This window comes from Hylobates moloch, unplaced genomic scaffold (genome assembly GCF_009828535.3).
Source record: "Hylobates moloch isolate HMO894 unplaced genomic scaffold, HMol_V3 SCAFFOLD_6, whole genome shotgun sequence".
Taxonomy (NCBI): domain Eukaryota; kingdom Metazoa; phylum Chordata; class Mammalia; order Primates; family Hylobatidae; genus Hylobates; species Hylobates moloch.
In genome coordinates, this window is record NW_026652281.1 from 6,149,388 (window position 1) to 6,175,307 (window position 25,920).

Sequence of the window (25,920 nt, forward strand, 5' to 3'; positions counted from 1 at the left end):
CTGAAAATACAAAAAGATTAGCCGGGCATAGTGGGGGGCACCTGTAATCTCAGCTACTCGGGAGGCTGAGGCAGGAGAATCATTTGAACCTGAGAGGTGGAGGTTGCAGCAAGCCAAGATTGTGCCACTACCCTCCAGCCTGGGTGACAGAGCAATATTCCATCTCAACAACAATAACAAAAAAAAAAAAAAAAAAAAAGGAGAGGAAGGCAGGATATGGAGAGGCAGACAGGGACCCAGCTGCTCCTTTGCGTCCTACCTGGCATTGACCCTGCACAGGCCCCGGTTGCTAGATTCAGTGCAAGCCACGCTTCTCTGCCTTGGGACATCTCCTAGAAGCCAGCAGTGCCCGAGTCAGGGGAAGGTGGGATTGACATTTGAGGATGCCTTCCTCAGGGTAGGCAGTAGGCCAGGCTCTTCCTGCTGTCACGTGGTGTAATGCACGTGACCGTGCAAGGATGGCGGTGACAGGTCCACATTTATTTCAGTTTGTCCACATGCATAAATTTTCAAAATTGAGATATAAGGTGTATACCATAAAGATTCACTTCTTTAAAGTGTACAATCTAGTGGTTTTTAGTGCACTCACAGAGCTGTGCAGCTGCCCCGCTAATTGTAGTCCGTTTTCGTCACCCCCAGAAGAAACTCAGTGCCCATTAGCAGTCACCCCCCATTTCTTCCTCCCTTGGCTCCCAGCAACTGTGCAGCTGCGCCCAGTCTCTGGGTTTGCCCGTTACGGGCACGCCCTCTGAACAGCCTGACATGTATGTGGGCCTTTGTGTCTGCCCATAATGTTTCTAGACGTGCCCATTTTACAGGTTAGGCAACTGAGGCTTGGAAAAATCCAGGCTGCGTGTCCTGAAGGTAGAGAGATCAGATCAGAATTCATTTGGGGTTAAATTCTTTTCCTTCCCACTCTGCATGCCACGCTGAGGAGACACCAGAGTGGGGGGGCTGGAGGTGGGAATAGGTGCCTGGCCCTGGGGCTCCGGTAGCCTGGCTGCTGGGGGATGGGAGAAGTGTGGCTGCAGGTGTAGACTCTGACCCTGTGGGGGTATTGGGAAGGTACCCAGGACTCTTCTTCAGTGTCTGACCAACCCCACCATGACCTGTCACAGCCTATGTTCAAGGGCCACAGCATCTTCCCAGGCCTTGGGAATTGGGACACGTGTGGGCAGATTGCTCTATTTTTTTTTTATTTTTTATTTTTTGATGGAGTCTCACTCTGTCTCCAGGCTGGAGTGCAGTGGCACGATCTCAGCTCACTGAAACCTCCCCCTCCTGGATTCAAGCAATTCTCCTGACTCAGCCTGGGATTACAGACACCTGCCACCACGCCTGGCTAATTTTTGTATTTTTAGTAGAGATGGGGTTTTGCCATGTTGGCCAGGCTGGTCTTGAGCTCCTGACTTCAGGTGATCCACCTACCTCAGCCTCCCAAAGCACTGGGATTACAGGTGTAAGCCAGTATGTCGGGCCTCTTTTTTTTTTGGGGGGGGGGGGTGGGGGAGAGGGTCTCACTGTGTTACTGAGGCTACATTGCAGGGGCACCATCACTGCTCACTGCAGCCTCCAACTCCCAGGCTCAAGTAATTCTCCTGCCTCAGCCTCCTGAGTAGCTGGGACCACAAGCATGCACCACCATGCCCAGCTAATTTTTGTGTATTTTTTTTTTTTTTGAGTCAGGGTCTTACTATGTTTGCCCAGCCTGGTCACGAACTCCTGGCCTCAAGCAATCCTCCCACCTCGGCCTCCCAAAGTGTTGTAATTACAGGCGTGAGCCACTGCACTGAGCCCAGATTGCTGTAATGGAGAATTTATCACCCTAGAGTGAGAGGTGAGGCTGAATAGTTGTCATTCATTTCTTATTTATACCTGCCTGCTTCCTAAAGGGCTCTGTGACCCTGGCCAGGAAGTCTGGGGCTATGCCAGTACTATTTATGGAGAGTCCTGAGACAGCAAAGTGGCGGGGTGAGGGTCATGCCATCAAAGAAGGCTGTGTGTGAAGTGGCTTTGGAGTTGGACCGTTGGTTTTGAACGCTGGGTCTGCCCTTTGCTATCTCAAAGCCTTGGGAAGTGTGTGAACCTCTTTGCAGAATCAGTTTCCCTACCAGCAAAATGGAGCAGGCTTACTGTCTCTTGTGAGGATGAAAGACGATGATGGATCCAGAGTAGCTGATGGGATACCTCACACACAACGGAGACCCAAGCAATGCAGCTTTATTCCCAGAAGACCAAGGTCGTGATTGGCAAGGGGTACCTGATTTTCCTGGGAGCCAAGGGGAAAAGGGAAGTATGAGGAGGTGAGGACTCATCCCAAAGCAGGAAAGCACCTCAGGAGGCAAGTGCACTGGCACTCAGTGCTAAGAGGTGATGGTGGGGCTCTTTGAGGGGTGACTGAATATCACTACTCAGGACAAAGGCTTCTATCTCGATTCTATGACAGGTCGATGTGATCCTCCCATGACTGTCTGCAAATTATAATGCAAGGACACAGCTCATGCAATCACAGTGGTAGAAGCTGGGATGTCACCTTCCAGCCAGATGTCCTCAGGGGCCAGGTGACAGTGTGTAGGGCTTCCAGCACACGGGCTCCGGGGCTGGCAGATGATTTGACTCTGCCTGCCACTTAGCAGCTGTGTGGCCTCGGCAAAGCCTGTTCCTAGGGTGGTGACTGCAGGAAATCCCTGCCAGTGCTCTCCTCGGCCTCAGCACCCTTCCTCTGGGTGTTTTCCAGCTTTCCAGTTCTGACCTTTTTGTCCTTTTCCAAAAGGAAGCTGTGGACAGCCCCTCCCTCCCAGGATGGCTGTGAGTCTGAGCTGAGGTCCTTGCAAAGCCTTCGACACAGAGCGTGTCCTGTTGGAGCACCTGGCCAAGGGTGACAGCTGTGTGTCAGTGGAGAGTCAGAAGTAACAGCTTTGAACATGGCCCGGTGATGCTTCATAGTGCAAATGCCTTGTGCTCCTGCTCTGAGCATGGTAGGCTGCAGGGGAGACCTCTTTCCCTTGGCTCAGAGGCCCAGCCCAGGGCACTGCTGGCCCCAAGCGCCTCAGGAGGAGTTGTCCACCCACAGATGCCTCCCAGGGACAAGTGGCAGGTTTTGAACCGGGCCTGGTGAGTATGCAGCTCTACTGGCTAAGTACAGATGGTGAACTGTTTTTGAGAGTGATTTGAGATTCTTAAACATTGAAATGCAACTCACATAACGTAAAACTAGCCATCTTAAAGCATAGGATTCAGTGGCCTTTAGTATATTTGCAATGCTACGTCACCATCACTTCCCTCTAGTTCTAGAGCATTCCATCCCGAGGAAAGCCCCCTGCCCATGATCCGTCCCTCCCCTTTTCCTCTTCACCATCCTAGAGGCAGCCACTCTGTGCTTTCTGTCTACGTGGATTTGCTTATTCTGGACGTCTCACGTAAATGGAATATTAGACGCCATCTGTTGTGTCTGCCTGCCTTCACTCAGTGTGGGGTGTTCGAGTCACCGACGGCCCAGTCCTTCACTCCTGTTGATGACTGAATGATAAGCTGTTTGGAGAGACCGCATTTGTTCATGCCTTCATCGGCTGATGAATATTTGGATAGTTTCTACCTTGTGGCTATTGTGTATACTGCTGTTAGGAGTACGTGGGCCAAGTGAGTGTTTGGATGCCTTTTTCTGTTTCAGGTAGAGTATATCCCTAGAAGTGGAATTGCTGGGATACGGTACTTCTATGGGATACAGTACTTCGCAATTCGCATTTGGAGGAACCTGATTCTGATCTTAATGGGTTAATCTGAGGCTGTTGTTCCTCGTGGGTGGATGCTGTGTGGCGCAGGGGTTAGGCCCAGAACTCTGGGTTTGGATCTGACTTGAGTCACTTACTTGCTGTGTGACCTCTGGTGAGTTGCTTGCCCTCTCTGTCTCCATCTCCTCACCTGCCAAGAGCAGGACAGCATAGGGAGCATGGAGGGAGATGGGCCAGTCAGGTTCTGAGGGGGCCCCCCGAAGCCTTTCAGTGCACATGGGCTGCAATCAACAGCGACACCACCCCCCATGGAGGGCTGGGCAGATGTGACATGTGGGAGGGGAAAAGGCTTGGCTAAAGGCGGTTCCTCAGTTGTACCCCAGAAAGCCTTAGCCCCTGAGAATGTTGTTCTTAAAATAGCTGAGCTGGTTGGAATATACCAGCCTTGTGGGTGGGGCAGCAGGAGCCTGTAAGTGACATTCTCGTGCACCAGGCAGTGAAGCCCCTGATCCTTCAAGGGAGGGGTCTTTTCCCCACTTTACAGGTGAGAAAACAGGCCCTGACAGGGTGGTATAGGGGCATTCAGCTTGGAGACATAACAGATGGTTCTTGAACCCCCTTTTCGTTTCCTATAAGCTCATGGCGTGTTTTGCTGGTTTTGCAGCAGCGGGCATCACACCCCGCAAGGAGGTGGCAGGACCCAAGGGGGAGGGACCTGCCTGGAAGCAGGGGTTTCAAAGCTCCCGGCAACCACAGAGGGCTGGACAGTGTGGGCAGGGACCTCGCTGGGTGGCGACAGTGTGAATAACCACATGTGGCGCTGGCCAGCCCTGCAGGCTCTGTGCAGGAGGTAGAAAGGTGCCCATTCCGGGTCCTGCCCCTTCCCCCCAGGGCTCCCACCTGTGCCCCGGCCCATAGTCTTGGTTCTGCCCTGTTTTAGGAGCGAGACCCACCATTCTCTTTGTCCTTTGAACTTTTGTGCGTGATTTGCTTTTTTTTTTTAAGACAGTCTCACTCTGTTGCCTAGGGTACAGTTGTGTGATCTCGGCTCACTGCAATCTCCACCTCCTGGGTTCAAGCAATTCTCGTGCCTCAGCCTCCCAAGTGGCTGGGATTACAGGCGTGTACCATCATCCCCGGCTTATTTTTATATTTTTAGTAGAGACGAGGTTTCACTGTGTTGGCTAGGATGGTTTCAAACTCTTGACCTCAGGTGTTCCACCAGCCTCGGCCTCCCAAAGTGCTGGGCTGACAGGTTGAGTCACTGCACTGGGCTGTGAGTGACTTCTTTCCTGCTAACCAGGACTAATAGGAAGAAGTTATAAAGCTTCCAGAATAAGACTTAAGACATGATTTCCGTTTCATAGTCGGGGTCTCCTGCTGTGTTGAATGGCTAATGCACAGATGTGCCGGGAAGGATTCACCAGTCCCTGGAGTGTCCTGCCTGGTGAGACTGTTGGGCCACACTGCATGCTCTGTGCCAACCATGTGATTTATGGTGGGGTGTTGAACCATGAGGTGTCAGCCGTGTATGCGTCACCGAACCCCAGTAAGACTCGGGACTGCATCCCTGATTGGTGATGCCCTATCCGCATTGAAGTTGGGAGGGATCAGTGCTGTGTGCTTTTACTGGCGGCCCCGTGCCTGGCCCCTACTCCGGGAGCCTCTTTCTTTGCTGGATTTTGTCTGTCATCCACCCTTTCTGTGACTTTGACAGTTGTGTCCAGTCCTTTGAAGGCGTGTGATGCTGAGCTCCTGCACAGGCATGAGCCTAGTTACCAAATACCGCAGAGAGCGACCACCTCCATTTTATGGTTCAGAAAACTGAGGCTGGGAGCACTTGGAGGTTCCCTGGCCCCCTGCTGTTGTCAACCAGGAAACAGACACAGAGCACACAGCCCTTCCCACCCAGGGTTTATTTGGCACCTGGGCGGCTGCCTGGCTAGTTTGGGCACTACAGGGTCATGACTCCTACCAAGTAGAAGAATGTCACTGAAGAGGGCAGGGCGTGGTGAGTGTGGGTCATGCGTGGCCGTGGGAGGGGTGGGGGAGGGACCAGGAGGTGGGGGTGCTGGCTGCAGGAAGCCACCCCCTTCACCCACAACCTTGGGCTTCACCAGGACCTGGCAGCACAGACACTGCTCTGCCTTCTCAGGTCGGGGCAGGGGAGGCCTCCTTCACTTCACAGCAGGGACACACCTTCTTGTGGAGGATGGATTGAAAAGAAGCTTCTGCACCAAAGTTTCTAGAAAACAGGGGATTTCCTTCACAAGCAGAAGGGGCTGGTGGGCTCATCCACGGGCCGCTGGGAGGCTGTCAGTCCCGTCCCACCATGCACCAAGCAGCTAGAAGGAGAGACACGTTAGAGGGGAAGGAGTAGGAACGTGGGCAGCCTTGTAGCTGGTGGTGGTCTTGAAGGGCAGGTGGGGGGATGGCTTTGAGTCCTTGTGTGACACACAGGTCCTTGCTGGTCACCCAGGTGCAAACCCCACACCTGGGAAGGGAAATTCAGTCTGGCTGGAAGTAGGGGGCCATGGAGGGGGTGCTCTGGTGCAGGCTCTGGCCAGCATACCTGTATGTGGGGCCACCTCAGGGCTGGTCCTCTCCTCTAGGACCCTCTCTGCACACCTGGCACTGGTGTCAGGAGCTTACAGTGGGGTCACAGCAAGCAGGCAAGTCCCCGGGAGCTACGGGGCAGCCTCTAGGCTGTTGCCCTTCTCTCTAGGCAGGTGGCCAATGCGGTTCCAGGCCTTCGCCCCCTACCTGGCACCGAGATCCTGGAGAGGGCCTCAGGCTGGCTCAGCGTGTCCACCTTGACGTGCCGGAACGCCTTACACACGGGGCTCTGCAGGTGCCTGTGACGCAGGGGCATTAGTCAGGGGCGGCAGGAGTGCAGCTCCACGTGTGGATCCCCTATTAATCCTAGTTCTGCCCAAAATGGGGAGCTTATCAATAAGCACAGGGAGGGTCTTTGGACTCAGAGCGTTTGTGGAAAGGTGAGGGGTACCCAGGGAGGCTGACTCTGGGGATCTCGGGGGTGGGCAGTGAGCTTCTCTTTTCCCTGTGAGCCATATATGGGCAGTGGGATCCCCCTACTCAGTGCACAGAGCCTCTACCTCCCCCTTTATCCTAGGAGGAGGAGTGGGGCCATCTTCTGCCTGTGACCCATGATAACACGGAAGCTGGGAAGGGTTTTAGCCCTCGTTTTATGAGTCATTGAAGTACGGACAGGGAGGAGACACCGTCACTTCTCATGACAGCCCCTGTTCCCACCGGGGTCCTGAGTTTGTCAGCAAACCATGTTTACCAAGCAGGATATGGGGGCATGGGCTACCCCTAGGCCCCGCTTCCTGCCTGTGGGGTCTGGCGCATCAGAAATAGTCTCCACCCAGAGTGTGGAGGAACCTGTCTCAGATGTGCTCTCAGCAGACGACAAAGGCCTAAAGCCCGCCAGAGCTGATGACACCCTAACCCCGTCTCCGTCCCTCGTACCAGGCACTCAGCTGGAGGGGAGGTTAGTCGCTGGAACAATTGATCACATGGGGTCTGAGTTACCTTCTAGGTCAGGCCCTCAACTCTACAGGGTGGGAAAGAAGGCCGTGCCTCGGCCCCCAGGGGTGTTCCAGGAGGACAAGGTGCTCTAGGGGCACAGAAGCAACCCTGGGGACAGCAGGAGAGCCCCGCTGAGTGGGGTGGGGGGTCTCACTACTCCACTGGGGTTTACTGAGGCAAGCATGCCGGGAGGTACATGCCTCAGGCATCTGCCTACTGGACTCAGCATTACCCTCCCCTCCAAGGAGGTCTGGCTGTAGGAAGACAGCCCGGGCACCTCCCTCTGTCCCCCTCACCTGCTGTGGGGCCCCAGCATCTCACCTCTTCCACGCCTCCTCTGTCTCCCAGAACTCATAGATGACAAAGGTGAAGCCGTCGGAGAGCCTCAGGGCAGTGATGCTGCAACAGGAGATGGGCAGGGGGGAGGCTGGAGCTCAACTGAGGCCACCTCAGTGCTGCTCCCCTAGGGTGGCCTGAGGCCCACCACTAACACAAGGGCTGCCTTCAACGTTTCTTCCTGTCTTGACCTCCATCGAGACTCGACAGGGTGACCCCAGCACAGGGAATAAGGCCTGGCTTCTTATAGTGGCCAAAAGCTATCTGTTAAATAGAATCAATGCAATGTAGTTTTTCTTTTGAGACGGGGTCTCACTCTGTTGCCCAGGCTGGAGTGCAGTGGCACAATCACTTCAGCCTTCCAAGTAGCTGGGACTAGAGGTGTGCACCACTTGGCCTAATTCAAAAAATGTCCTAGTAGAGATGGGGTCTTGCTATGTTCCCCACGCTGGTCTTGAACTCCTGGGCTCAGGCAGTCTTTGCACCTTGGCTTCCAAAAGTGCCAGGATTGCAAACTTCAGCCACTGTGCCCAGCTGAAATGTCATGTTGAAATGTGAACATTTATTTAAACAAAACAAAACCAGTTCGCTGAAGGTGATGGTTCACACCTGTAATCCCAGAACTTTGGGAAGTCTTGCGGGGGTCGAGGCAGGTGGATTACTTGAGGCCAGGAGTTCAAGACCAGCCTAGCCAACATGGGGAAATCCTGTCTCTTAAAAAAAAAATAAGTACGAAAACTTGCTGGGCCTGGTGGCACATGCCTGTAATCCCAGCAATGCAGGAGGCTGAGGCATGAGACTCACTTAAACCCTCTGGGGAGAGGTTGCAGTGCGCTGAGCTTCCACTCACACTCCTGCCTGGGCAATAAAGCAAGATTTGGTCTCAAAATACAATAAAACCTTTTCTTTAAAAATCAAAGCATCTTCCTCCTACTTGTCCTCTCATTTAATCCTTGCAACAACCCCACTGCACTGTACCTGACCTGACCGAAGGAGGCTGAGGGGAGGGGGTGTTGGACCACAGAGGAAAGGGCTGCAGACAACTCCCTAGTTATTCTATGGGACCCAGGGGACAGCACTCCCCTCATTTTAAAGGCACAGAGAGTCTATGCCACTCCGGGCCCCTCTCTGCAAGTGCACTACTATGAGGAAGCCCCAAGTGACCATAAAGGGGAGCCAAGAGCTGGGGGTGAAGGGCAACAGTGCTCATCCTGGCAGGAGGGGGCCAGGCTGGATTCCATCTAGGGGCAGACACACCTCCGGCCAGCTTTAGGTGCACCGTGCCTGGCAAGTGAAATCGCACCTGGCTCTCCAGGCTTGCCATCTCCAATTCAACAAACCGGAGCCCCTACGTCCACCTTGTCTCCTCTCCACAGTGCAATGCGGTGGCCCTGCTTCACGCTGGGGCCTCCCACTTATTCAGGTAATTGAAAAAGATGAAGTCTGGCTCCTGTGTAGTCTGTCCTGGAGGGGAGTGAGTCCTGCCACCATCCTGGCTACTTACTCAAGCATGGCCCCTTGTGGCCACCCCGGGTCTCGGCAACAGCTGCACTCCTGCCCAGGCTGCTCCTCCCCCGTGCTACAGGTCAGGCTGCTGTCACTCACGCCTCAGTGCACAGGGGGCCCAGGAAGACCCCTCCCGAAGACCCTGTGCAGGACCTGGCCCGCCTGATTCACCGCTGTGCCCCCAGGCAACGGGGTGAATGTGTGCTCTGGAGGTTGAAGAAAGCCCTGGAAAGGGAGGGAGTTGGGCACAGCCTTGGTGTAGAAATGGGGGGCAGGGGGCCACTACCAGCAAGAACAAAGGGCTGTTGTCTTCTACAGACCCCTCTACTCTGGCCATGGCCACATGGCTGAGCTTTACCAAGGAGCTACATCAGCCTGGGGGTATGAATGGGAATTTGAAGGTAAGGCCACTTGCCCCGCCCTGGACATCTCGGCACATCATGGGGAGGAGGAGGAGAATGGTGACCACCTCGCTTGGGCATTTCCCTTCAGCCTCACCGACTCTCCTTTTCTTCCTCGGTGGTTAACTGAGCACATGCTACATTCTGGGCCTGGTGTTAAGTGTGCAGCAATCCCTGTGAGAGCAACAGCTGAGGGTGACTGAGCACACGGGGCACACCAGGCCCAGCTGGAGCCCTTCACACGTGAGATTCACACACTTGATTGTATATGCACTCATGATCACCCCAGCAAGGAGTCTTGTGGGTGGCCCCCCTTTACAGATGAGTAAGCTGATGCCAGGGAGATGAAGGCGCCTGCCACATTTGCATGGCTGGGAGGAACCTCAGTGGAGACCTGGAACCCAGTTCTTATACACCCACGTATTTGTGTCCCTGGGGTGCAATTTGTACTTAGGGGTAGGCCTAGCCCTGCCCTGTTCCTCCACTGCCAGGCAGAGCTCCCTGCCACCGTCCCACCCACGCCTCAGCAGCTCACTCACTGGAAGCAGTTCCTCACTCCAGTGGTCCCCCGCAGATACTGGCGCAGAGAGTCCAGAAACTCGCTCAGTTGCTCGGGGCACACGGCCATCTCCTGCCGGACCAGCTGCAGGTGCTGCCGGGCCACAGCAGGAGTCAATGTGGGGCTCCATGCCAGGCCTTCTCCCTAAAGACCCCATCCGGCCCCCATGACCTCCCTTCCTTGGTCAAAATAAACCCTCCCCGACTTTTCATTCCTACCCATGAATGTGTAAGAATGGACTACAAATGGGCTAAGAAAGGACTAGAACCTCAAGAGCCCAGTGCAGAAGTAGCCCCCATAAATGGGGAAAACAGACGAGGTTCTTTACAGAGGCCCCATCCATGTCCACAGCCACCTGCACAGCCTCCAGGGCCCGAAACGCAGCACATCCTCTGACAAGAGAAACTCATAGTTGATGGACTCGGCCTTTTCACATCACTGTCTGGCTGACCACTTTGCTCTACGCCAAACTGTTTTCGGATCAAAGTCCAGGAGCCTCTGGGCTAGGTGCGGTGGCTCACGCCTGTAATCTCAGCACTTTAGGAGGCCAAGGCAGGCAGATCATGAGGTCAGGAGTTCGAGACCACCCTGGCCAACATGATGAAACCCTGTTGGTCTCTACTAAAAATACCAAAACAATTAGCCAGGTGTGGTGGCACGCACCTGTAATCCCAGCTACTCAGGAGGCTGAGGCAGGAAAATCGCTTGAACCCAGGAGGCAGAGGTTGCAGTGAGCCGACATCGCACCACTGCACTCCAGCCTGGGTGACAGAGCAAGACTCAGTCTCAAAAAAAAAAAAAAAAAAAAAAAGGCCCGCAGAGCCTCAAGAAATAGTAGCGGAGTCAGATCAGTGCGGTGGCTCCTGGGCCAGGGCAGGGTCCGGGGGCCAAGTGCTGAGGCTACATCTCCCCTCATGCTGGCCCCAGGCAGGGAGAGGGGGGTCAGGGGCATTGAGCCACTTGGATCTTGGCAGTCCTGGCATGGGCAGGGATGTGCTCTCAGGAGAGAGGGGGGAAGGGGCCTCACCATGTTGGTGCCATCTTCATCTGACAGGCGCTGCTGCAGGTCGAACCACAGTGCCTGAAACAATCCAGCACACACTGATGCTAGACCCAGAGCCCCACTCCGCCCCGGGGGCCAGGCGCTCCGGGAGCCCTAGGGCTGTTGGGAGCTCCCAGGGACCGGGCCCTGTTGCACAGGACTGGGAGACCAACCCTAGGAAGTGGCAGAGACTCCCTCTGGTCCGGGCCTCTGCGGACAATGGGAGGCAGAGAGGCCCAGGTGATCCACTGCAGAGGGCCTAAGGGGGACCTAGAACATGCTGCTGGGGTGAGGATGCCTTGGGAGAAGCAGCAGTGGGGACTCCAGAGGCCTGAGTCCAAGATGCTGGGGTTTGCCACAATGACGAGCAACAGCCCTTAGATTCCCTGTAACTTACAATTCACCCCAAATCATAACCCCCAGCACCTCAGGGATCTAATGCGGTGACCTGTTCTCTCTGGCCTTCCCCAGGCTCTGAGCTAGATGGTTTACAAACACGCAGTCTTCCAGACTCCCCAGGGAAGGTGCTGCCCCACTGTAAGTTTCAGTCTCCAGGAAGCACAGCTGCCTTGTTCACCCACGCCTGGTGCCTACACAGGGCCAAGCCCTCACAGATGATCAACAGTCACTGTGTCAGGGCAGAGAACCCTGGCTCTGAAGGCACGAAAGCCATGTAAGCGTCAAAGCGTGGGTCTGAACCCAGTGTCTCTACCTGATGCACAGGCTCATGCTGCTGCTTCCTTTAGCTTGGGCACCCCACTAACCACCACCTCTGTGGCTACCTCAGTCCATCCTCAATGAAGACAGACCATCTATGGGAGTCACACAGGGCACAAATAAAGCACACCGGCTAATAACGAAAACAGCAGCAGGTGGATGAGTCTGTGCAGTCACCACCGTGACGTTCTAAATGAGCAAGGGACCTTGCATGCTCATTTTGCACTGGGCTCTGTAGTAGCTGATCCTGGCAACGGCACTGCCTTCTGGGGGCACACAGCATGAACACGCCTTGGTAAGCGGTGAAGGTGTACCTGGCAGGAACAAATCTGCTTCCATGGTTTTACAAGCATACGTGAGGGGTCCTGCAGGGCTGGGGCTGGAAGAGCCATAGGAGGATGAGGAGAGGCACTATGGCCCCCGTGTCTGCCCCATTCTTCTCCCAGCCAGCTGCCCCTAGGGCCTCCATCCTTCCAGCCCAGAGGCAGCTCAGGTTGGCAGATGAAGGGCGGGGCCTGAAGCCAGGCCCGCATTGGCCCCTACTGACCGCCCGGGCCAATTAGAGGCTAGGAAGGAGGACCTGGTCCCACCCCGTCTCCAGGACGCCCAGGTACTCCGTGGTTACCAGCCAGCCTGGTTGTTAGGGCGACGGTGCTCTAAAAATAAGCTTCAAAGAGTGTCCCTCCCGAGGCGCCTGCTGAGTTGTTATGACAACCGGGCCACGGGGTCCCCTCCGAGCCGCTCCCGCAGCCGGCTTCAGAAAGGGGGTAACTCCACCTCAGCCTCATCCCTGCAGGAGGGAAGTTTGAGCTTCCTCCCTCGGACTTCGTTCCACATCAGCCTGTCTCCCTCGGTGTGGGGAGCCCCTTGTTCCTGCCCCCATGAATTCCTCAGAACCCCCAAACTAAAAGTAGCAATACCCTTTACACAAAGGGTGTAAAAAAAATACACAAAAGTAGGAGAAACATAAAACCACCTCAATCCCAGGGTTCTGAGAGCTCAGTTACCTTGGCTGATGTGGGTATACGGGTGTGGTGCGTGCATGTGGGTAGGTGTGGGTAACAGAATGCCTCATAAGAATTGCTAACATTGCTAATATTAAATGCAACCTACAGCACCGGGCCCTGTGCTAAACCACTCAGACAACATTTTGGTTCATCCTAACGACACCCCTATGAGGGAGGGGTCCCATGCCCCAGGTCATTTTCTTATCAGAGGAGGAATCTGAGCCTAAGAGAGGACAAGTCCCTGCCCAGGGTCACACAGCTATGAAGTGGCACAACCAGAATTCTGACTGATACCACAGCCCATCTGTCTGTAGGGCCTAAGACAAACTTTTCTTTCCACCAGATGGTCATATTGTGAGCACTCCATCCCGAGTCATGAAACATTCTCTGAAAATGTTTTCTGTAAGGGCTGTGCCATTTTCTATGACCTGTGGACGTCCCATATCACACCTAATACATTTGCTACTGCTGGTCACTTCCTTCCTTGTTTCAAAACACTCCCGAATCATCACGTCTCTCTCTCGTCCTGGGGCTGCCTTTTGGCCAATACCTGCTCTAGCCACTTCAGAGCAAAGTCTCCTTGAAGCTAGGGCCTTGCAACACAGGACCCTGCTGACCACCCTCTATTCCTGGAGCTGCTCCTGCTGCCTGCAGGTGTGCCCGACCCTCCAACACTCTCTCTCCCCAGGTGTCCCCGCTTGGGCCGGAACAACACGAGCATCCCCGGGAATTTGATCCTTAGCTTCGTCCTCGGCAGCTCCACGCCCCACCTGGGGGATGTCTTTTTCGTGGTTCCCTGTCTCCTCTGCAGCCCAGACTTTCCAGGCCTAACTCTGCACTCCCTCAGGGGTTGGAAGGAGCAGAGGCGGGGTTCTGGCCAGGGCTTACTTTGCTCTCCAGCCTCCCAATCAGCTCTGCCAAGCGGCTGATCTGGGCTTCCAGACCCTCTTCCTTTGCATCCTCAGTGGCTGCGGTAGAAAAAGAGAAATACAGACTTCAGTGGTGGGCAGGGCGAAGGCTTTGGGGGGAAGCTGGAAACACCCAGCCCCTCCAGGGGCATCTAACTTGCTCCTCATCTCCCCAGTCCCTGTCAGAGGACTCTCAGAACTCCTCGGGTCCCCCGGCCGGTACCCCCACCAGGGCCCCCGCTTTCTCTCACCAGATGGAAGGCTCTTGCCTTGTTCCATAGCCAGGAGCTTGTGGTTGGGGGCAGAGGAGGGAGTGGGGCTTCCATACCAGGTCTGTGCCACGTCGTGGGTGGGTTTGCTGTGGTTCAGTCTGCAGTTTGAATGGGAACACAAACACACACGAGGACGGTGGCTTCAGGGCCCTTACCACTTCTAGCAGCTTCAACAGGCATTTTTAAGCACCGACAGTGGACACACACATGCACAGAACTTGCATCATGGCCTTTGTTGTGACAGAGGAAGAAATGAGGTTCTTAAAGCAGGTGACTCAGCCAGGGCCACGCAGCTAGGTGGGCAGAGCTGGGATTTCAATTCAGCTCCATTCCAAAACCCCACGGCCCAGGCCTTTTCCCCAAGAGATTCAGTTCCCGGGTGAGGCTGAGCCAGGTACCCACCCCTACCCTAACAGGTCAAAGCTTTGGGGCACCTGTAGAGCCCAAGCTGTGGAGTGACCAAGTCCCCCTCCCTCCCTCATGATAAGCCCATTTAATGTTTGGTGCCCTCTGGGGTGGGGAACCTGGTTTCAAGACCCGCCTCCAACACATACACATAAAAGCGAGACCTAAAGAGATACTGACAGTCGGGATGTAACAGGACAGAAACTGTGATCCTGACCTGGGCCTGGCCCCATCTCCTGGGGCTGGACACCCCTCTCCTGTGCATTCTCACGTGCATACACACCCCTGCGTGCCCTGACAGGCACAGCTAGCCACAGGCACACACACACTGCTCACCTTGCACTGTGCCCAGCACATAGCAGGGACTCAAAAAATGCTCAGTGAATGACCAAACCCTCCCATGGAAAAGGATGCTGAAAAGCTCCCGGCAGACACACATAAACACAAACACTCCCCGCAAAAGACACACAGAGTGCCCTGTGCACGACCCCAACACCCCCCTTGGTCTCTGTGCGTCACAGTCTTGGTGCATTCTGGAATTTTCTCTTGTGAACCTTGAACACTCAGCCAGGCTCTCCCCCGTGTGGAGGGAGCAAGCTCGACTCCCGCCTTGGGAGGGGAGAGGCTGGCAGAGTCTTCATGGTGTCAATCATGGCTCCTCTATAAACCAGCAGGAAATTAAATGTGTCCCTCAGACCATGACGGGTTGCTCAGGGCTCCTGGGTGGTGGGGTCTGAGCCAGTAGCCTCTGCTACAGGTGACATCCTGGGAGACTGTCCTGGGGAAGGGAAACAGGATAGTCCTCAGGGACCCACAGCCTAGAGCCAAACTAGCTGAGATTTGGGGAAGTTCGAGGGAGGGGCATGTGTGGAACACAGGTATCACGACAAGCTGTCCCGTCTGACAACACCCCCAAGTAAGGTCCCACCATGGGGGCAGGTGGGCATAACTACTGACGCGTGATGGAGCTGGCCCAGTGCGGGAAGTCAGCCCTGAAAACCGTGCAGCCGTAGTACCTGTTCTGCAGCAGGGGAAAAACAGCAAGTTTTTCATCAAGATAGTAACAGGAAAACCAAAGGAAATCTCAGTGTCAGCTTTTTTCACAGCAATGGCTGCTAATTCTAGGGCACCCAAGAATCACAAGACTGACCACATGTGCAGAGTTCTGGGCTCCGGTCCAGGGATTCTAGCCAGTGAGTATGGCCAGGAGCCGGGGAATGTGTATTTTAATTTTCCCAGGTGATTCAGCAGCAAATGCTCAGATCAAACTCATCGGGAAACAGTGTCTCAGAGTGACCTTCACAGCCATATCTGATCAGGACCAGCTCTTCAACCAGAAAGAAACACACAATCAAACCCCAGTCCCCCAGCAAACCAACATCCTGGTCCTCAGGTACCTCTCTGCCTGGAAAATTGAGGGCTCAATCGAGCTTGGGTGCCAACACCTGGCTGCTTCCCTCATCTGTTTGCATTTTCTCTTTTTCTTCTGTGTCAAGCACATCAGCTGTTCCGGAAAGAACTGAGCAAAGAGGGGTTTGTCTCAACTTGAAACAGCAAATGGAGGTGGCGGGCGGTGCTCGTGGTCCCCAGGGGGCTGAGACTGCTGAGCCAGGAGAACGCCGCTCCTCTCTAAATATCAGGTCACAGCCCTAAAACGGCATCCACTGCCTAGGAGGGGAGCTCAGATGCATTCCCATGGTTCCAAGCACACAAACAAGGCCCAACACAAGACCAAATATTGTGAGAAAGCCACTCTGCTTTCATGTCTCTTTCAGTCCTCCTGAGAAAGTCTCAACTTGCTACTACTGTCTTCAACACCTCTCTGGTTTCCCAGTCTCTTTTTAACAGAGAGGTGGCAAGCCTCAGGATTCAAGCTGGATCCTGAGCAATGACAGGTGCTTATTTTTACAGTTACTTCACTTACGGCATGTGATACCCAGAGCACAGTTATAACCATATGCCATTTCCTAAACTGCTTTCTAATTTTCAAAAGTGGGCTGGGGTGCGGTGGCTCCTGCCTGTAATCCCAGCGCTTTGGGAGACTGAGACAGCAGGATTGCTGAGACCAGGAGTTTGAGAACAGCCTGGCCAACATGGCGAGACCTCATCTCTAAAAAAAAAAAAAAATGCTGGGTATGGTGGGACTACGTGCCTGTAGTCCCAGCTCCTTGGGAGGCTGAGGTGGGAGAGTTGCTTGAACCTGAGTTGGAGACTGCAGTCAGCCACAGTGGTGCCACTGTACTCCAGCCTGGGGGACACAGCGAGATCCTGGGTTGAAAAAATAAAATAAGGCCGGGCTCCATGGCTCAAGCCTGCTATCCCAGCACTTGGAGGCCTAGGCGGGTGGATCACCCTCAAGACCAGCCTGGCCAACATGGTGAAACACCATCTCTACTGAAAATACAAAACTTAGCTGGGCGTGTGGTGGCGGGCACCTGTAATCCCAGCTACTAGGGAGGCTGAGGCAGGAGAATCGCTTGAACCTGGGAGGCGGAGGTTGCAGTGAGCTGAGATCTCGCCACTGCACTCCAGCCTGGGTGACAGAGCAAGACTCGGTCTCAAAAAAAAAAGAAAAGAAAAGAGAAAAGAAAACAGAAAAAGAAAAAAGAATGAATGAGAGAGAGAGAGAGAAAGAGAGAGAGAGAAAGAGAAAATAGGCTAGCTGCGGTGGCTCACACCTGTAATCCCAGCACTTTGGGAGGCTAAGGCAGGTGGATCACGTGAGGCCAGGAGTTCAAGACCAGCCTGGCCAACATGACAAAACCCCGTCTCTACTAAAAATACAAAAATCAGCCAGGCATGGTGTTACACACCTGCAGTCCCAGCTACTCAGGAGGCTGAGGCATGAGAATTGCTTGAACCCAGGGAGGGAGAGGTTGTAGTGAGCCAAGATCACGCCACTGCACTCCTGGGAGACAGAGCGAAACTTATTGTCTAAAATAAACAAAAATAAAAATAAAACGTGGGCCAAAATAGTTCTGCATAAACAATAAGTAGTATGTGGATGCGACAAAACAAATTAGAGTCTGGGAAATGGTGTCTTCACTGTATTAATAAATATGTACACCAGGCATTCTCCTGAGCATTTACTATCTCATTCAATCCTTGCAGTGGCTGAGGTTTTAGGTATATAATTGTGCCTATATTACATAATGGAGCACCAAAGGCACAGAGAGCTGTGGCAACCTGCCCAAGGTCACCCAGCTCTTAGGTATACAGACACCCCCACCGAGCAGCAGGTGGGCACGTGCGCATGCACGGCATACCCCCGTGGGACCCTGCACTTGTCTCAGAGACTCACCGGAGCTGGCTGGTCTGTTCCTCGATGGCCTCCACCGCACTCTCCACTGAGCTCAGCAGCGACTGGATCTGATTGGCCGTCTCCTTCAGGAGGAAGCGGGTCACAAACTGGTCCACATTGCTCCCGCCCTCATATACCTGTGGAGGGAAGAGAAGAGGCACTGAGGGGAAAGGGGTGGGAGGGAAACTGGAGGTGGGGTCTAGCACAGGAGTCGGGGGAAAGCTGGTGCTGGTGAATTTGCTTTGCAAAGGGAAGGGAGGACCCCACGGCCTCCTGGGGTCCACTCTTAGAGGCTGTAGCGTTTCCAATGCAGAGGCTAGAGGTTTAGAGACCAAATTTGAACCCTGGCTTCACCACTTACTAGCTCTGTGACCTCCCTGAGTATCATGGGGTCACTGAAGTATCTATCTTACAAGGTTGTAGTAAAGATTAAACGGCAACATGTGTATAAAATGCTCTGCACAGGGCCTCCTGCCACACAGCAAAGACTCAATCAACAGTAGGTGCTACAATATGGATGACGGTGATGGTGGCAGTGATAGTGACTGGTGGTTTTGTTGTTGCTGTGACAAGGATAATGATCAGGCAAGAAGAATCCACGACCTTCCCTCCCTCCTTCCTCCTCCAAGGAGGATTCCTAGGGCTCCTGGATCTCCAGGCTGCTACTAAGGAAAACGACAAAACGGAATCAAAAGCAGCTCAAAGGAGGAAAGTGCCCGGGACTTAGTAATGAAAAGGAGGCGGCCAGAGAGGAGCCTGGGGGGAATCAGAGAGGAGTCTCAGCGGAGCTCCGGGGAAAAGACGGAAAAGAGAGTTTTCTCCAAGTTTTGCTCTGTGGTGTGGAACAGAATTTCCACCTCTGTCCTGAGATTCTGCAACGACATTTCTCAAGGCTTTTGGATACAGTGGAGATGCTTTGGGCTGCAAAGACTTTACAGCAGAAGGGAGAAGGCTTATCCACGTCGCTCAGGGACGAGGTGATGAAAATGATGCTGTGCTGGGGGGTCCTGGGTCTCCCAAACCCTGCCCTGCGCCTTCCCGAGCCACCTGCCCCAGGCACCTTGGAATTCTGCCCAGTCCCTGGCAAGGCAAGGAAAAAACAGGGCTCTCAAAGAAAGCAATTACACCATCCATCACTCTGACTGGGAATTAATTAGCAATAATTGCACAATGGGAAGCACAGCTGACAGACTGAGAAACAGAGGAGGAGGAGGGGCACACGAGAAGACAGCTAAGGCATGGTGGAGGTGGGCGATCCACCCCGAGCCGACGGCCAGACCAGAGCCTGCTGGGGACAGACCCTGACAGAGTACATGGCCAAAAGGATGTCAGGTTCTCATAGCCTGGCAGGTTCCTGCAGCCGGATAAATGGCAATGACCAAAACCACACACGATCCAGTGATCAACAGACTCCAGACACGCAAATGGCCAAAAATGGACATGAAGACATAACTTGCTAAAATATTTAAACACAAAAAGGCTGCTAGAAGTGATGAGCAGAAAAATGGGCTGAAGTGTGTTAAAAGCACCCGGACCACTGACTGAAGATGTGGTCAGGGATCAGGAAGTGTTACTGGTTAGCTGAATTCCAAAGACGACAAGTTATTTTCCAGGGAGTAAAAAATGAAGCTTTTCCTGATTTCTCTTCCACGACAATTCCCACACCTAAAGATACAATCCCAGATTTGACACGGGGATACACGTGCCTATTTGTTACATGAGTATATTACATAATGGTGGGGAGACTGAGCTTGCCTCAGACAAGAGACCAGCTCCACAGACTCCACAGGGAAAGGCTCAGGTGGAGAAATTCTGCATCCAGGGGACAAGTTACTCATTTGCAGAACAACTGGGAGATCTCCAGAAACCTGCGAATTTCTGCAATTTTACCAAATGAGCACCTTGTCTGCAAACAATGCTTAAGAATTTGTCCTAAGTCATCTGGGCTTGAATTAGAGAGAGTTCTTCATATGAGGAAGTTGTGAAAAGAAATAACAGCGATCACTCAAATTAAACATTCAGGTTACAGAAATTAGGAAATAAAAACATGAACCACTAATGGTTTAATTTCAATATACTGCATTCAGTCAATAAAGCATAGGGAAAAAAAAGCCTAAAATCTTACAAATTGTTTTTATTCCCAAAGGGAAGAGAAAGTGTTTATTAGCTAAGTATAAAAATAGGATTAAGAATCTTAATAATAATGTATGTTTTTAAAGTAACTACTAAAGTGAAAACGAGGAATTCTACATTCCAAATCATAATCCATGATAGAAACAGGGTAGACCACCAAAAGGTAAAATGTAAAAGAGATGAAGAAAGCATAAAAAAAGGGAGGAATAAAACACAACAGTCAGACCGAATAAAGCAATCATAATAAAAAAGGCAGCCCGAATTCCCTTATATGAAGACACAGTCCGGCCAGGTGCAGTGGCTCACGCCTGTAATCCCAGCACTTCGGGAGGCCAAGGCAGGCGGATCACGAGGTCAGGAGATCGAGACCATCCTGGCTAACACGGTGAAACCCCATCTCTACTAAAAATACAAAAAAATTAGCCGGGTGAGGTGGCGGGCGCCTGTAGTCCCAGCTACTCGGGAGGCTGAGGCAGGAGAACAGAGGGAACCCCGGTGGGTGGAGCCTGCAGTGAGCCGAGATCACGCCACTGCAGCCCAGCCTGGGCGACAGTGAGACTCTGTCTGGGAAAAAAAAAAAAAAAGACACAGTCCTAGATCTGATTAAACAAGGTCCATCAGAAGTGCACCTAAACCAAAATGGCACAAAGGACTTATCAAGAAAAGCCTGTGTAAAGATTCAGTAACCAACTGTGATTGAATGAATAGGATAAGGTGCAGTGTCACTATCAAGTTAGAATTTAAATGAGACAGTACTGCCCAAGAAAGGTACGAATATAATGATAAAAGGCATGAAGTTATAACAAAGACGTGCCATTATTAAATCTTTATGTACTGACACAGTGATATAGCTACGGGGACTTCGATGCTTACAGCCATCTTATATAGCCATTTTGCTATATATCAAGGGCCATACACTGCTCAGATTCTTTAACTCAGTAATTCCCCAACTCTGATAAAGTATCCTCAAGAAATAGTGCAAAATAGGGACAACTATGTTCGCCACAAGGTATTACATATTACTCATAATGCAAACACTTGGAAATAATCTAATATACCTAACAAAAGAGGAAAAATAAGTACATTAAAATATTTCGAATGATGCTTTTGAAGTGTTTTAATAACATAGGGAACATGTTAAAATATTAGGTAAAAAGAGCAGGAAATAGATTTTTGTAGACAGATTATAAATTTAAGAAATACACATAAAAAAGGCTAAAGGTAATAATCTAAAATGTTACCAGTGGTCAGGGATAGTGGGAATTAGAAGTGATTTGAATTTTATTTATACTTTACTCCCTAAATCTTGCATATCAAGTACGTACCATTATATAACAAAAATACTGTAACCAAAGTCTATATGCATCAAACAACATGGCTAAAAATATAGAAAGGAAAACCATTAGAAACACAAAGATTTAATAACAAAACACAATTTAGTACGAGAAATTAGCTAACCACGGTCCCACAGAACAGATACATTAGATAATAATAAATAAGGACGCAAAGGGCACTGTTAGAAAGAATAGTCAACGTGTTTGAACTGGGCACAAACGACTCTTGGGTTTCTTGTTTTTCTAAGTTTACTATTTTTTCTAGTTTCTCTAAGTCTTTCCTTATTCATGAGCTACTTTGTTTTGTTTTCCAACATTGATTTATTTGAAAGATGGATCTGAGAACTTGTTAAAGGAGGGAAGCAGACGACAGAAAGTTGGGTTTTATATGTTTTATTATTTTTATTTCAGATTCAGAGGGTACTTGTGCCGGTTTGTTACACGGGTATGTCATGGGGGGGGTTGAGTTTCTAGTGTACCCATCACCCACATATTGAACACTGTACCTATGAGGTAATGTTTCAACCCTAACCCCACTCCTACCCTCCCTGGGGCAACTTTTAAAACTCTGTGGATGTGGACCATTTATAATAATTCAGAGTTCTCTTCTGGCTGGGCACGGTGGCTTATGCCTGTAATTCCAGCACTTAAACAGGCCAAGGTGGGAGACGATTGCGTGAGCCCAGGAGTTTGCGACCAGTCTAAGCAACATAGGGAAACCCTGTCTCTACCAAAAAAAAAAAAAAAAAAAAATTAGCCGGAGGGTAGTGGCACCCACCTGTGTTCCCAGCTACTTGGAAGGCTGAGGTGGGAAGATCGCTTGGGTCTGGGAGGTTGAGGCTGCAGTGAGTAATGACTGTGCCACTGTACTCCAGCCTTGGCAACACAACAAGACCCCGTCTTTATCTCTTCCACAGAAATGCACAGGAATTTTGTCTGGCACTCTCCACAGGGCAATTAGTTGTTGCCCTGGGATAGTGACCATTCATGCATTTATTCACCAGTTGATTTCAGAATTGCTATTTACCTATGTAAAAATGCACAAGTTCTTTCAATTCTCCTTTGAGCCAGTTCCAACATCTTACTGATTCTCATATTGAGTTAAAGAAAATCTTTGGGCTGGGCGCAGTGGCTTACGCCTGTAAGCCCAGCACTTTGGGAGACCGAGGCGGGTGGAACACCTGAGGTCAGGAGTTCAAGACCAGCCTGGCCAACAGGGTGAAAACCCGTCTCTACTAAAAACACAAAAATTAGCCGGGCGTGGTGGTGCATGACTGTAATCCCAGCTACTCGGGAGGCTGATGCTGAAGAATCACTTTAACCTGGGAAGCAGAGGCTGCACTAAGCTGAGATCATGCCATTGCACTCCAGCCTGGGCAACGAGAGAGAAGCTCTGTATCCCCCCGCCCAAAAAAAAAAAAAAAAAATTTGATGTGTGCATTTTAATACTTGCAGAAGAGACATAATTTTACCTTTAAAAAAGTGCCTCTTAGCAGCACATATTTCATAACAAAGAAAGGATAGCTGTTTTCAAATCTGATAATTCTGCAAGCACAATCCACATCATCTTAAGCATTCATGAGGTAGTTATAAAAACAAACACAAATATAATGGAAAAATCTCAGTACATTAAAAAATAGAGTAGCAACCTTTCTGGTCATTCAGTTTTATCTTAATACAATGAACTGAAAAATAAATGACAACATAACAGGCTGCTCAAAGAACAGAGAGGATGAAAATACTACACATTAACATCTGTGATTGCTATGGGAACATCAACAGTAATTTTTTTTTTTTCTCTGAGATGGAGACTCACTCTTGTTGCCCAGGCTGGAGTGCAGTGGGGCAGTCTTGGCTCATTGCAACCTCCACCTACCGGGTTCAAGTGATTCTCCTGCCTCAGTCTCCCAAGTAGCTGGCATTACACGCACCTGCCACCACACCCAGCTAATTTTTGTATTTTTAGCAGAGACGGGGTTTCACCATGTTGGCCAGGCTGGTCTTGAACTCCTGACTTCGTGATCCACCTGCCTCGGCCTCCCAAAGTGCTGGGATTACAGGCGTGAACCACCACACCTGGCAGTAATTTTTTTTTTTTTGAGACAGAGATTTGCTCCTGTTGTCCAGGCTGGAGTGCAATGGCGCAGTCTCCACTCACTGCAACCTCCACCTCCCAGGTTCAAGTGATTCTCCTGCCTCAGCCTCCCAAGTAGCTGGGATTACAGGCACCTGCCACCACGCCGGGCTAATTTTTGTATTTTTAGTACAGACAGGGTTTCACCCTGTTGGCCATGCTGGTCTTGAACTCCTGACCTCAGGTGATCTGCCCGCCCTGGCCTCCCAAAGTGCTGGGATAACAGGCATGACCCACTGCACCCAGCCCCTATCAAAAGTAAATTTAAAAAATTTCAACATTATCAAACAAAGTAACCATTCCATTTCACATATGAAAAAGAACAGCAAAAACAACAAACCTAAAGTTACAAGAGGGAGGAAATAATAATGATAGGAGCTATAAATAAATGAGAAAACATGTCATGAAATTTAAATAAATGTGCCAGGAGCTTCTTATTTGAAACAGCTAGTTAAAACAGGCAAAACTGTCAAATAGAAGGTTTTAAAATGTAGAAAAATAGGAGAAACTTAAGATGTGAGCTATAGCAGCACATTTTATTTTTTTATTTTTGAGAGACAGGGTTTCTCTTGTCGCCCAAGCTGGGGTGCAGCGGCATGCTGTGCCTCATTGCAGCCTCCACCTCCAAGGCTCCAGAGATCCTCCCACCTCAGCCTTCCAAGGAGGTGGGAACTACAGGCACATCCCACCATGCTCGGCTAATTTTGTTTTGTTTTGTTTTTGGTAGAAACGGGGTCCCACTATGTTGCCCAGGGTGGTCTTGAACTTCTGGGCTCAAGCGATCCTCCTGCCTCGGCCTCCCAAAGCGCTGGAATTACAGGCGTGAGCCACCGTGAGTGGCAGCAGATCTTTTATTGAACTTAATCTGCATTCAGTGCCTGCTTGTGTCAAACAATGTTTTAGATTTTTAAAAATAATCATAAAACATTCCATGTATGACTGATTGTAAAAATGACTATGCCCAGGGCAGTTTTCTTTAAAAATATTCGGCCGGGCGCGGTGGCTCATTCCTGTAATCCCAGCACTTTGGGAGGCCGAGGCGGGCGGATCACGAGGTCAGGAGATGGAGACCATCCTGACAACACGGTGAAACCCCGTCTCTACTAAAAATACAAAAAATTAGCCAGTCATGATGACGGGCACCTGTAGTCCCAGCTCCTCAGGAGGCTGAGGCAGGAGAATGGCCTCAAGCCAGGAGGCGGAGCTTGCAGTGAGCCGGGATTGTGCCACTGCACTCCAGCCTGGGCGACAAAAAAAAAAAAAAAAAAAAAAAAAAAAAAAAAAAAAAAGAAAATTATTTTTCACAATGGACAAGTGAAAAAGTTGACTAAAAGTAGGGATGACCTTAAAATAACTATGAAAATAATCCCCTCCCCTGTTTAACACCGAGACCCAAGAGTTATGGATAAATTCTATTTTTCTGTAGAAAAATGATTCTATGTTAGAGAAGCTGATTCATACACAGAACACATTCAAAACCACCTCACAAAATCATTCCCAAGCTATCATCCGATCTCCATTCCCAATAGAGACAGAGACAAAATTCTTGGCTCATGACAAGGACTCAGTAATGTGATAAAAGAATAATACACCAATTACGGTTTATCACAGGGAGCGAAGGATTGTTCAGTTTGAGGCAATCTAAAAATAGCATCCACCCCATCAATAGCTTAGGGGAAAAAAAATCATATGATCATTTAAAAATACCAAAAGGCATTTGAAAAAATTCACTACCACCCTCCTAAGACAAAATGGAACAAAGAGAATGCAAAAATATTTCTCCAACCTGCTGACGAGGATTCTAAAATAAGAGCTGGTATTAATATGATAATCAGCAGAGAAGTACTAGAGATGCACTCGAAAATCAGGAGCCAAACAAGCATGCCTGGGCGTGCCCCACCACAATGTTTTAGAACATGAAGGAAATGCCACAGGATACACAGGGAAGTGAGAGGGGCACGTGTTAGAATGCGGAGACAAAGGCACTCTTAATAACTGATGCTATGGCTTGACAAAAGCAAACAGCACATACGAGAAAAGCATTAAAACAACCACCGACAAGCTGCATTTCTACAAACAAAAACCAGTTAGGAAATAGGCAAGCAAAAGAAATGCCAATCACATCACACCTGTAATCCCAGCACTTTGGAGGCCGAGGCAGGCGGATCACCTGAGGTCAGGAGTTTGAGACCAGCCTGGCCAACACGGTGAAACCTCGTCTCTACTAAAAATAGAAAAATTACCCAGGAGTGGTGGCGGGCGCCTGTAGTCCCAGCTACTCGGGAGGCAGGAGAATCACTCAAACCCAGGAGGCAGAGGTTGCAGTGAGCCAACATTGTATCACTGCACTCCAGCCTGGACAACAGAGTGAGACTCTGTCTCAAAAAAAAAAAAAAAAAAAAAGCAAAAAAAAAAAAAAAAAAAAAAGGAAAAAGAAAAGAAAAAAAAGAAATGCCAATCACGGATGCAACAACCTATCATCACCACGACTGCCAAAAAAACCACCAAAGACCACCCCTGACATCATACCCATATGACTTCCAACAGCAAGATCTTTAAAACCAGTCTAACTGGTATCAGTA

At 50.9% G+C, this 25,920-nt stretch overlaps 1 protein-coding gene across 4 annotated transcripts in view; it reads right to left on the reverse strand.

The window, feature by feature from the left end:
- Nucleotides 1-5,547: 5,547 nt before the first annotated feature.
- The window catches only part of NECAB2 (N-terminal EF-hand calcium binding protein 2), a 33,882-nt gene continuing 13,509 nt past the window's right edge, over nt 5,548-25,920 (reverse strand). For 2 of the 4 annotated variants that reach the window (XM_032156320.2, XM_058440272.1), the window contains exons 6-13: nt 17,738-17,874; nt 14,011-14,129; nt 13,740-13,819; nt 11,113-11,166; nt 10,066-10,178; nt 7,605-7,682; nt 6,495-6,586; nt 5,548-6,076 (exon numbers count right to left, since the gene is read on the reverse strand). In XM_032156320.2, coding sequence (XP_032012211.1) covers nt 6,048-6,076; nt 6,495-6,586; nt 7,605-7,682; nt 10,066-10,178; nt 11,113-11,166; nt 13,740-13,819; nt 14,011-14,129; nt 17,738-17,874 — 702 coding nt within the window. In that variant the 3' untranslated portion in view covers nt 5,548-6,047. The remainder of the gene's footprint in view (nt 6,077-6,494; nt 6,587-7,604; nt 7,683-10,065; nt 10,179-11,112; nt 11,167-13,739; nt 13,820-14,010; nt 14,130-17,737; nt 17,875-25,920) is intronic. The other 2 variants (XM_032156325.2, XM_058440273.1) reach the window with 1 other exon arrangement.